This window comes from Corylus avellana, chromosome 1, assembly GCF_965113065.1.
Source record: "Corylus avellana chromosome 1, dhCorAvel1.hap1.2, whole genome shotgun sequence".
Lineage (NCBI taxonomy): Eukaryota > Viridiplantae > Streptophyta > Magnoliopsida > Fagales > Betulaceae > Corylus > Corylus avellana.
In genome coordinates, this window is record NC_142490.1 from 46845484 (window position 1) to 46858289 (window position 12806).

Genomic DNA, 12806 nt, shown 5'->3' on the forward strand with positions numbered 1-12806 from the left:
AGAGCATGGGTCTTTATCTTTTCTTGGTCTTTTGAGGCTTGCATCACCGACTCACCCCCTCTGGCTAGGACCCTTGAAATTTTTTTTTTTTTCTTCCCTATTTTTGTTTATTTAATTATTAGCATTTAATTTTTAAATTCTCCCAAAAAAACATGGGGCAATTTGGAAATTTTAAACCAAAAAACGCAAGTGTGGGCATAAATGAGTCCTTTTCCGTCGAATTAGACAAAAATGGCTAACATAATAGTTACATCGCAAATTTTTGATACTTTGTTAGGATAAATTTTTAATTTTTAAACATTCAATGCCAAATTGAAAATGTGATGAAACTTTGAGATGGTAAAGTGTCTTTTTCCCTTTAATCAATATTAATTTGTTGACTCAATACTGGCTTGAAAAACTATATAGTGCACCTAAAAAAGAAAATAGCAACATCAAAAAATTTGAATGTGAGTAAATCCTGACCATTCATTTGAAATTGAGAGAATCCTTGTCTGATTTTCAAAGATAAGCACTTTTACAACTTGTTTTCTTTTTGAATTTAAAAATTTCAATTTTAGGATTTTATAAAGGGAATTTTTAGATTGATAGTAAAAGAGATTTCCAAAGGTAAGCACGTTTATTACATAATGGATTTTTTTTTCGTACAGTTATTACATAAGAGATTTGGCACCAATGCTAGCTAGGTCCTTAATTTTATCCTCTCAAAGCTATTACATAATAATTGTGGATTTATTATTACTGCAGATTTTCAGATGCAAACGAGGTAAAATATTGAAGACTATTCTAAAACTGATGATCGATCAAATTGCCATTATATTGTCACAAGCGTACATGATTCGGCACCAAACTTAAACGCACAAACATGATAACAAAGAACTGGAAAATTAGAGGTTACTTTATTGGGTAAAAGCCCAAGTCATCTAATTAGAAGTATCCCATAATACTTTCTTGGATGGGTGAGTTAGCTCCAAGGAGAGGGGAGTTGAGAACCAGTGCACTTGGTTGGAATCTCAATGGGGCTTGGGCTTCTGAGACCGAAGACACTTGTGTAGAACGTACTTCTTAATCAATTTCAGAGTGAGCTTCCAAGTAGTCATGGACGCGAGATACAAAGGGAACTGTGAGATTGCAAAAATGGAGACCGGAAGGAATGCAGCAGTATATATGAGCCACCGCCTCTTCAAATGAATGATGAGCACAATTGTTGCAGCAAAAGCAAGCATTGTCACCGCCACTGAGAAGAAGAGGAAGGTGAAGCCGAATTGAAGTTTCAGTGGAAGAGAGTGACGGAAATCTTGGAGGTCAAATGGTGAGGTGAGGATAGAAAGGAACATGACTACTGAAGTTAATGAGCTTGCAAGGGAGAGAACGTCCATGACAGTGAAAACCACGAAGAAAGGGTCACACACGAGGACAGGAACCCCAGTCTCCTGGTTAGAACCTCCCGGCACGGTGTAAGCCGCAGCAAATGCCACAGTGGCAATAAGAACCGACACAGTAGAGCAAGACTCGGAGGTCCGCATCAGCCATTCTTGTGCCTCCTTGAGAAGTTCTTTATGTGTTTTCTCAAACAGCTCGTCGGCGGTCTCCCCGTTTCCGTTTCCATTGTTGCGGTCCATTTGATCAGGATGGGGTATTATATTCTGCTTTTTCAGCCAATCTTGTACCTTCTTCAAAAATTCTTCTTGGGTTTTCTCAAAGTGCTCGTCGGCGCTCTCCCCCTTTCCCTGGCGCCTGCGGTGCATTTGATAATGATCGGGTATAAGCTTCCGCACACGCTGCATATATAATCAAGTAGAAGGTTGTAGTTATGAACAATAATCCACTAGCAATATCTAAGTGGGCTTTTTGAAGTGATTTTTTAAGTGTAACATAGTTACAAGTTCGGGGCAAGAAGTTTCTCTGACATACCCCTATTTAAAAAGGATGGGATTGGACAAATTGTTGGAGATGTCTGCTCTAAAATGATAGCTATTGATTGTTTGCGTTAAGAATGTTATGTTATGGTTATTTACTTCCTTAGGTATTATTAGTCTATTAAGTTTTCTTTTCCTTAGTCTACTAGGTTTACCTTTTCTTATTCTATTAGGTTACTTACCTCTCTATAAATAGAGGCCTCTGTATTCATTATTAAATTAGACTCAATATATATATAATTATAATTGAAGAGATGTAGTCCTATATGCTTCCGCTCTCTCTCTCTTCTCTCTCTTTTTTCCACTTCGAATATATTATCCAATATATTTAACATGGTATCAGAGTTATTTTTCTGTATCCTTTAATAATTGTCTTTTTTGATGTTTTCTTTTTGACAAATTTCAGTCTAGTCGCCCTACATCACGCGCCGCTCAAAATTTCTGCTGTACATAGGGCTGTTAAGTGAGTGAAGCGTCTCGCGAGCAAGCTCGGGCTCGGCTCGTACTCGACTCGAATATTAAATGAAGCACTTCATGAACACAAATCCTAACTCGAATATTAAACAAAGCAAGCTCAGCTCGACTCGGCTAGGCCCGTGAACAAGCTCGTATAAGCTCGTGTGTGTGTGTGTGTATATATATATATATATATAAACTAAGTAATACATAATTAATTATAAATCTCCTAATTATTAAAATCTTAAAATTGCATTTATATTTAAGCGTTAGAGAATGAAAAATTCTAAATCCTTTGTGATCAAAGAGAGAGAGAGAGCAATCATTAAAAAGACCTCGATTCAATTAGAGCAGACCCAAACGAAAGGAAGAAGAATCAAGCAGAAACTATTGAAGGAGATTGCAAAAGGCATAAACTATTGAAGAATCATACAAACCCAAACACTATCACTACCTGTTTGATGAGCGAGAGTGAGAGAGTGGGAAATGAGAGTTCAGGTGGAAGGTGCACTGTGACTGGTGAGGGGGATTGAGAGAGACGTTGAAAAAATAGTTTTTTGTCGGGGGCGTTGTCCCAATGCAGTCTAAATGCAACCTGTTAACTTGTCCCACATTGTTAAGAAAACATTAATCTCCAAGTTTGCTTATTTATAAAAGGATGCATATCCTTTCTCTTTGAAACCAAATGCCTTGTTATATTGACTCAAGCTCCATACTCGACTAGCCAGGTTAAGCAAATACTCATATGCAAACTAACTTCTTAAACCGTTTAAGAGTACTTGAAGTTAAATTTAAAAAAAAAAACAAAAACATTAAATATAAGAGCCAGCTCGCGAGCTGGCTCGGCTCGACTTATTATTAGCTAGAGTTCGATTTTTTTGGCTCGTCATTGAGCTCGAGTAAAATTTAAACGAGCCAAGCCTGAACAAGGAAAGCTCGCTCAAGCTCAGCTCGTTTACACCCCTAGTTGTACATAGTGTCAAAATCACCGCCAAGTACAGATCCAAAGAGATCTAAAGCGTCCAGGCTTCCGAGCGCTCACACGCGCCACCAAAAGGTCTGTCCGTCAGTAAACGTGCGTCCTAAGGGTTCCTCAGCACGCCGGCAAGACTCGCCTAAGAATTTGTTTGTTTCTTTATGGGCCTCTACAAAGCTCTGATCACAACAACGGTATCGCCAATCGACAGATTAGAGCCAGAAGAGTCCAGATTTGTCGAGATCTCCGCCAAAGAAATTTTGACGCGGCTACACACGCCGCTGCAATGCCTCCACGCACCACCAGGTCAGGTGGATCAGTCTGGTTTCCGCACCGCTCCATAGATACGGCACCAACGGTCACATCACCACCAAGAACGCAATCATGCCACCATGGACGCGCCGCCACGCGCCAGTGGAATCCACCGCGTGTGGGATTAATGCGCCACAACGCCACTGTTGTTGAGGTGCGTGCACCACATGCGCTAGGCACTGCTTCATTGTATGCCCTAGTGACACGTTAGCCCTAGCGCCATGTCATCACACCTGCCACGTCATTAGCTCATGCCACATCAGCACATCAATCATGTCAGCTTACTGCCACATCAGCACATCGGCCATGTCAACGGATCTACCACATCAGCACCTTGACATGGTTGACTTTTCCTTTGTTGACCATTGACTTTGACCATTGAAAAAAAGTTGATCAAGTGTTTTCTACTCAATTTTTCGTCCTGATTTTGAATTTGTGGTCTATTTTTGCTTTTGACATCTCTATATGGTAGAAAACAAGATTCTTTTCCAAATTCAGGCGTTTGTTTTATGCAGTTCAAGTTGGTTCATGCTTGTTTAATTCGGTTCCATAGCCTTTGCTTTAGCGCAGTTCAATCCGGTTCATTTTTCTTGCGATAGGCACTCTCAGGTCAGACCAATCTTTCCTTAGGTCCATGGATTTTCAGCCAAAGAAGCCCCTTTCAACCGGCCCACTTATGCCTCTTCAAATACCGCCATCACTGGTCACTGCAGCCTCTCCTAGGGCATTGATCCATTACTAGTGAGAATTTTTTGGGCCAGATCTTTCAACAGTCCAAGGGTTTCAGGCATGATTAGCCTCTTCAAACGGCCATTTTTCTCCCTACTTAGCTTAGCCGACCAGGCGAGACGGTTTGCTAGTTAGAATTTTTGGGACAAACTTTAGCTCAGCCGATCAGGCAAGATGGTCCAAGGGTTACGGGCGAAACAAGCCCCTTTTTAACCGGCCCTGCTTTTCTTAGCCGATGAGGCTAGCTTCTTCATTACTTGTATATGGTTTTCAAGTTAAATTACAACCAAGTGAACCAAGCTCCAGCTTAAATACATAGCTCAATTCAGGCAGAATCTATCGGTCTCTAGCAACTTTTATAGCGTTACTCCGGCAACTCTTTCGGCACAAGCAGCTTTTTCTGCAGATTCATTTTTCTTTTCATTTTCTTTTACCCAAACTCAAGTTTACACATTGAGTTTGAGGGGGGATGTTAAGAATATTATGTTATGGTTATTTACTTGTTATTTACTTGTTATTTACTTCCTTAGGTATTATTAGTCTACTAAGTTTTTCTTTCCTTAGTCTACTAGGTTTACCTTTTCTTATTCTATTAGGTTACTTGCCTCTCTATAAATAGAGGCCTCTGTATTCATTATTAAATTAGACTCAATATATATATAATTATAATTGAAGAGATGTAGTCCTATATGCTTCCGCTCTCTCTCTCTTCTCTCTCTTTCTTCCGCTTCGAATATATTATCTAATATATTTAACAGTTTGTATGTGTATATATATATATCAACAAGAGATGTAGGTAGGGGCTTAATTACCTCCAACCAACGCAACTCCTCTTGCAATTGGAAAGCAGGACCAGACTGGGTACGACCTCCAGCGTAGCCCTGCATGTGTCCAACAAGGTGCAAGAGAGTGTGCCCGTCACTATCAATACGTCGAGCTAACATATGCATTGGTATGTCCATCTTCTTTACGTGGCGATAGATCTCCAATCGACGATGCTTAATGGCCACATGTAATATGTTCTGGCCCTCACAACTTTCATGTTCAACGGCCTGGGGATACACTCTAAGTATCTCCTTCACAATCTCTACTATTCCTGTGCTTGTTGCTAACAGCAACGGGGTAAGAGTCGGTGGAATTTTGTTCCCCTGAGGAGTGCCTTCATTTCCTCCGGTTGGACAAGAAGAGCCTGTTCCCTCTGTGGTCTCAGGGGGTACTGTTGTTTCTCCTGGCCGACTGCCATGGCCTCCTTCAACTCCTCCCTGTTCATCACTAAGAAGCCCTAGTGATGAGGTCTGACCCTGGTCCTCATTGACACCACTTTCCGTCCAGGATAAATCTTCTTTTACTTCAACTTCTCTCTCTACATCAATAATCGAGATCTTACCCGGGTCCTCACCGCCACCACTTTCCGTCCAGGATAAATCTTTTTGTATCAGAAAACTGGCGAGTTTGAAAGCCGATTCGTGTTTTCTCTTTTCTTTACATATTCTTTCCGTCATCAGCCATCCTGTTCAAGTTCAAGACGTGAGACACAAAGATAAGCGATTGAGGAACTATGAATTTTCTGTTACAAGTATTTGATTATGTTAAATATATTGAAGATGCATGAGATGAGAGAAAGGAGAGAGACGAAAGAGAGATCGGAAACACGTAAGACCTATTATATTCTCTTCTATTATAAACCATGTTACATATCTCTTTATTTATAAAGAGAGGTCGGATGAGTAGTAGATAAAAAACCTTAGAATACATAAGGTAATAAAGTAGAATAAAATCAAATATTTTAACATATTAAATTACTAAATTTATCATTTTTTATCCACTAGCGTAAGAAAAATTTGTGATTTAACATTTTCTCAACCACTTGAACGTACTCTAGCTTTGTGTTACTGTATGTACGTGTACCTGAAATAAGTAAACGTACTACCACGAAGAAGCACTGCATACAAACGTCATAGTTTGGAGGCAGCTTGGAGCCTTGATCAGATTCACGAGTGTCTCCTCGGTTGCTATCTTCTTCCTTTTTAGTGTCCTCAGTACTAGGAACGCCTGGATAACAGCAATTAACGACACCATCAAGTTGCCAGGAATTAATTGAGCTTGGTTTACACAAGTAGGAGAAACTAGAATATATATAACATTCATCTTAAAGGTGCAACGAAGACTATATATTTAGATGGGTGAAAAATTATTCCGAACATCTTAACATAGAGATGTCACCAAATTTACTGAAAAAATCTCACTCGTGTATTTGTTTAAGTTTAGACTAATTCATGCATGCAAAGTGCCAACCTTCTAATTAATCTAACAATTGCCTCACCAAATGATAAAAATAGGAGAAACTTCATAAAGGCCCCCTGAACTTCTACACGTTTTGAGAAAACTTCCTAAAATTTAAAAACTCTTAATTGTACCCCTGAAATTTCTAATTTGATGCAATCTTCCCCTTCGTTAGGGTTTTGGTATTAATGGATGAAATGACTTTTATACCTCTGAAACTTTTTATAAAATTCTAAATTTACCTTTAGTTTCACATTAATTTAAAAAAAAAAAAAAAAAATCAAGGGTATTTTGGTATTTTTCATAGCCTCTGTTAGAACTTAACATCAAATCCTAACGGAAATGGTAGATTAATGCATCAAATTAGACTCTCGATAGGTGAAATTGAAAGTTTTTAAACTTTTAAGAGGCCTTTTCGAAACGTGTGAAAGTTCAATGAACCTTTATAAAGTTAACCCATAAAAATAAGATATAATTATAAAGAAGTAATAGACAATTTTTTACCATATACTTAATGATTTTAGAGTCTTAATTTGAATGAGGCTTTCGACATACATATATTATATTTGAAACTTAAAGCCAAATATTAGATTATAAACCAATTATACACATATCAATCTTTCACTCTTTTCACTATTTATTCATGTGAGACCCAGCACTCACATAATGAAATTTAACATTTTTAACCTTGATAAATGTCAAACTACTTTTTATCCTACAAGTTTAAGTCGATAAGAATTGGTAAATTTAATCATTTAATTTATCTTATAACAATTTCCTTCACATGTGGGCTTAAATTAAACTTATTGTTAATAGGTAGGGTTCAACACGTAAAATATTTAATGAAATGAGAAGTGAATTGTGGAGTGAGTATTCAAACTCAAGATCTTTAGTTCTGATATACTAATTAGTTAAATCATCATATATCTTAAAAGCTTAAGATGATAAGAATATTTAAATTTAATCATTTAATTTATAAACAACTGTATTAGAGTTGAAGGAATTGGATCATACAATAATAAATGAATCTCTTGAGAGGGCCATAGTTCCTGCCACTCTTAAACGCTGATGGAATGTCTGAGAGGAGCTGAAGTGCTGTCATCCCATTTCTATCTTTAGTTGACGCTAAGCTTAAGTGTTCATACCTCCTAGCTATTTCCAGTGCAAGATCTGTGTTTGCATGCAGTTCAAACAGGAAAGTAGTTGGTTAAGAAAAAGAAAAAACTAACAAAAAAATAAAAAAATAAGAAAAAGAGCATACACAAAGACTGTTAAAATTCTAATTAAGTGATTAAATGATTATGTACTTGGATACTTCACTAATAAGCTTTTAAATTATAAGTCGTGATTAAACATATATAGTATCAAAGTTATGGGTTTGAAAATAGCTCTATACTATGATCTCTTAATTTAATTAGTTAAATATTTTACAAGTTGGGTCATACGTAAAGAATATAGTGTTAGCTAAGAATAACGGTTAAATATATAATTAAATCCAGCCTTCTAAAAGGCTAGAACATATAGCATTGATTCAAGGCATTTGGGTGGCAAAAAAGAATACTCACCAAAGAACTCAGCGAGAACTGCCGTGTGGAGAATAGTTGTTTCATCGTCCCTTTGCAAATGGGGCCGAACAGCAATAGCATTCGGGAATCTTCTGTCCATTTCATCAGCCAAGAACATGAACATTTTAGTATGGCCAAAGTGGGCTGCTCTGAACAGAGGTGTTTCCCCACGAGAAGTAGTTTTAAGCAGCAAGTCTGGAGCTAATCTTAAAATTTCCTTTGCAAGGCTCGTCATGTTGCTTCCTGCAACCTCATGGAGAATGGTGTGCCCATGATCACTTTTTTGGGTCAGTAGATCACCTGGGTCACTGTATTTCTTCAGGATTTCTCTCGCGAGGCTCTCGCGTTCCATGAAGATTGCTACGTGGAGGATGCTATTGTTGCGCGGCGTTAAGGGGTGAGGAAGGGGCTTTGGAAGATTTTCATATTGGGCTATTACATCTTCCGTTGTCCCCGTCAGAATGCTTTCGTAAAGATCCTTCAATTTGACAAGATCTTTTTCCATGAGAGATAGACAAAGAAAGACACAGAGAGACTCAGAGACCGATAAATGGAGATCTCCACGGCCCACTTGATGGTAATATATATATATAGAGAGAGAGAGAGAGAGAGAAGCAAGTAGTGTATAATTCACTTCTCTCTCTCTCTCTCTCTCTCTCTCTCTCATCAAGCAAAGAATTGCTTTTTCCTTTCTCAAAATCACATGCTTGCTCCATTTTAACACAACAGAGTACTGTTAATTTCTTCCTCTTTTTTAAAATCTTCTTTTGCTTTGTACGTTGAACCTTTTTCTGCGAGTGGACGTTTAATTGGTTCATTAACGTCCAGTACTAGTGTTTTATAAATTATTTTTGTTAAATTATATAGGAGAAAATGCAGTTTATCCCTTGAAGTTTTAGGGAGTTTTTAATTTTAACTCAAAAGTTCAAAAATTAGCAATCTACCCCCCGAAATTTCAAAAATTGACAATTTAAACCTTCCGTTTAATTTTTCCGTCAAAATGGACGGAAATCTATGAAATTACATCATTACCCTCAAGCTTTTTTTAAAAAAATTTCATCCAATTTAACGGAAAAATTAAACGGAAGGTTTAAATTGCCAATTTTTTAAATTTCAGGGGGGTAGATTGCCAATTTTTAAACTTTGGGGTTAAAATTGAAAAACCCCTAAAACTTCAGGGTGGTAAACTGCATTTTTTCCAATTATATATTATCCTTTTTCATGAGCATATATATTATAATTTAACTAGTGTTTTGTTAAATTATATAATATTATGCTTTTTCATGAACATATATATTATAAATGATTTTTGTTAAATTACTAATTATCCTTCTCCGACGTTGTTGTTTTTTGGGCATTTTACTCTATTTTTTATCTTGTATTTTCATTCTGTAATGTTGTTGTGTTTATATTCTGAAACGTTGTTTTGTTGCTCTCTGATTAACCTGATTCGGTTCGGCTTCAGTCTCTTCATAAGTGAAGTGGATCTTTTTTTCTTTTTTTTTTGGTTTCTTTTTTGAAACCTTTTTTCCACTATTACTATGCATCTAAATCTCCATGGCTTTTTCGAAAGTCTGTTTAGATGCTTGTTTGGGGCATTCGTACTCCCGATGGTAATATCCATTAGATTGCGCCGATGCAAGGGTTTTTTCGGGCTACATTCACAAATGACTTCCATCTTCACTTGCTTTGAGGAGTTTGTAGTCTATTTAGATTGGGTTAATCTGTCTAAGTTTGTTAGCTTTATGTGTTTGTCTTGTAACATTTTTTTGCTTTATGTGTCTGTTTTGTAATCTACTTCTGCTTTAATAGATATTAGTTGTTACCAAAAAAAAAAAAAATGGATAAGAGTGATAAATTTAAACCCTTAATCAACATCAAACTTTTTTTTTCTATGAATAACTTGCTTTTATACCAAATGTTGCAAATTTTGACCAACTTTTGATAAAGAGGGAGAATGAGTGTCGCACAAATCAAACAAAAAAGAATTATTCTTGTACTCGAAAAGAAAAAGGAAGAAACACTTTGTTCTGCTAAAATAAAGCAGAATTCAGATTCTGAAAAGAGAAAAGAAAAAAAAAAAAAAAAAAAAGCTTAATTCCTTGCTTGATGCTTCCAAGAGAGAGTGAAAAAAGGGAGAAACTGACTTATACAGTACTACTAGAATCGTTTTTATGGATAAGAGGATAAGTAATAATTCATTGACAACTCAATGTGAACAAAAAAATCTACACGAATTAATCCCTCAAAAGTAAAATGGCTAAAAAGGCTAAAGGACCTACGAAAGCTTGTACCTACAAGCAAGAATGAAGCTAGTGGAGGGTTGGTAGGGTCATTAATGCAACATGACTTAGTGGGCTGCAGCGAAAAACATCAATAAGTAGCAGATATATATTTCTAGATCTCGAGACTATCAAGAGATTTAAAAAATCTTCTTAAAAACAATAAATTATATCTAAGGTTTAAAAAAAATACAAAAAAAAACTCAACTCTGAGTATTCTCATTCATCAAACTCACATATAAACCAAATCTGCGTTCTAGGGTTTATAAAGCATGTATTTATAGGCCCCCAAACCCTAAACCTAAAAAAACTACAAATTAGAGTCCTTATTGAAATTCTACGAAGCGTGTCTGGATGGGACATACCCCATGTCTGGACAGGTGACTAAAAACACCCATAAAAAGCAAAATAACATAGTGGTGTCCAAACGGCTATAGAGCTTGTCCGGACAGGAGTTACATAAACCTCCTTGATCTGCATCAGCCATGGCCCCCCTCTGGTGGTGGAGCCGCATGGAGACTAGTGGGAGTCATGGCCCCACAAAGTTTTTTTCTTAAATTTTTTTAATTATTTTTTTATTCAGTCAAGAGTATATGTAGGCTAGTAATCATACAGATATATATGTAGGGTAGTGAACTTAAATATGACGGAAAAGTTCTTAGTGTATTTATTTCAATGTCATGTTACAAGTCTAATAATTAGACCAGGCTAGGGTCATTTTGGGCCATTGCGAGGAAATTAGGTGGTAACTTGCTATATATGCACAGTTTTTGTTTGACTAGGGAGCACTTATTTTCAAAGCATTTCTCAACTATTTCTTGCAAATAAGTTAATTGTATATATATATTGAAAGACAAATTGCTGAGAACATCAATTTAAATTCGATATTGATGATTTTAGTTTTTCTAAAGAAGTGTAGGCGCGCAATTTTACACTTTGTTTTTATATTTTTGTTTCTTTTTAGGGAAAAGTATACTTTACCCCCTAAAATTTGGGACGATTTTCAATTCAACTACCAATATTTCAATTTTTGCAATGCACCCCCCAAACTTGCAAATTTTTTTTCAATTCAACCAATTTCATCAAAAAATTCTCATATTGCCCATAATTTATTTTTTTATTTTTTAGGAAAAAATCCACTTCACCTCCCTGAAGTTTCAGGTGTTTTTCAATTTGGATTCCAAAGTTTAAAAATTGGCAATGTACCCCCCTAATGTTTCAAAAATGTTCAATTTAAACCTTCCGTTACTAATTTCCGTCAAATTGGACGGAAATCTCTAAAATTACATAATTACCCTAAGGCTTTTTAAAAAAAATCCGTCCAATTTAATGGAAATTAGTAACGGAAGGTTTAAATTGAAAATTTTTGAAACATTAGGGGGGGTACATTGTTAATTTTTAAACTTTAGGATTCAAATTGAAAAACCACTGAAACTTTAGGGGGGTAAAGTAGATTTTCCCCTATTTTTTATAAAAAAAAATTAAAAAATATTTGGGGTGGCTATGGCCATCTGGCCATTTTTGCAACCCCCAAATTTTCTTTTTCTTTTTCTTTTTCTTATAAAAAAAAAAAAAAGTAAAAAAATTATGGGCAATATGGGAATTTTTGGATGAAATTGGTTGAATTGAAAAAAAAATTTGCAAGTTTGGGGGGTGCATTGCAAAAATTGAAACATTGGTGGTCGAATTGAAAATCGTCCCAAACTTTAGGGAGGTAAAGTGTAATTTTCCCTTCTGTTTAACTAGTGCCCACTACCCACATGTTGCCTTATTGATATATCAATCCAGTCACATATCTAGCTATGAGGTTTGATAGGATATATTTTTTGTGATGTATATATTGTGTTATAAAATACTTCATCTTTATTTTGAATTGTATTTATCACACGAGAATAACTTCTATAGGGTCTTGGCACAAACCAAGGTCTTTATGCCCTTCAATAAGAAGACAACACATCAGCGTAGAACACTATAACAAAAATATGGTGTTCCACCTAATATTTTTTCTAGAATACCTAAAACAAAATACAGAATAAATTTTTCATATTTTTCTCCAAAACCACCACAGCCACCAACCTGCCGTTGGAGACGACGCCGAAGACGACGCCGTCCGGTGCCTCTCTCTCTCACCAGTGTTTTCTGTACCAGATGGCGTCATCTCCAGCTTTCTTTGTATCGGCCGGCGGCAAGTTGGTAGCTGGGGTGGTTTTGGAGAAAAATATGAAAAGTTTATTTTAGAAGGTGTTTAGTTTTAGGTATTCTAAAAAAAAAAAAAAAAAAAAAA

At 36.3% G+C, this 12806-nt stretch overlaps 1 protein-coding gene across 1 annotated transcript; it reads right to left on the reverse strand.

Moving 5' to 3' along the window:
* Positions 1-799: 799 nt before the first annotated feature.
* Positions 800-8773, reverse strand: LOC132171366 (uncharacterized). The gene is made up of 5 exons (XM_059582664.2): positions 8241-8773; positions 7690-7845; positions 6301-6444; positions 5205-5902; positions 800-1781 (listed from the first exon to the last, which is right to left on the reverse strand). Exons 1-5 carry the CDS (start codon positions 8743-8745, stop codon positions 1014-1016), a joined length of 2271 nt encoding a protein of 756 aa, XP_059438647.2. The 5' UTR covers positions 8746-8773; the 3' UTR covers positions 800-1013.
* Positions 8774-12806: the final 4033 nt, after the last annotated feature.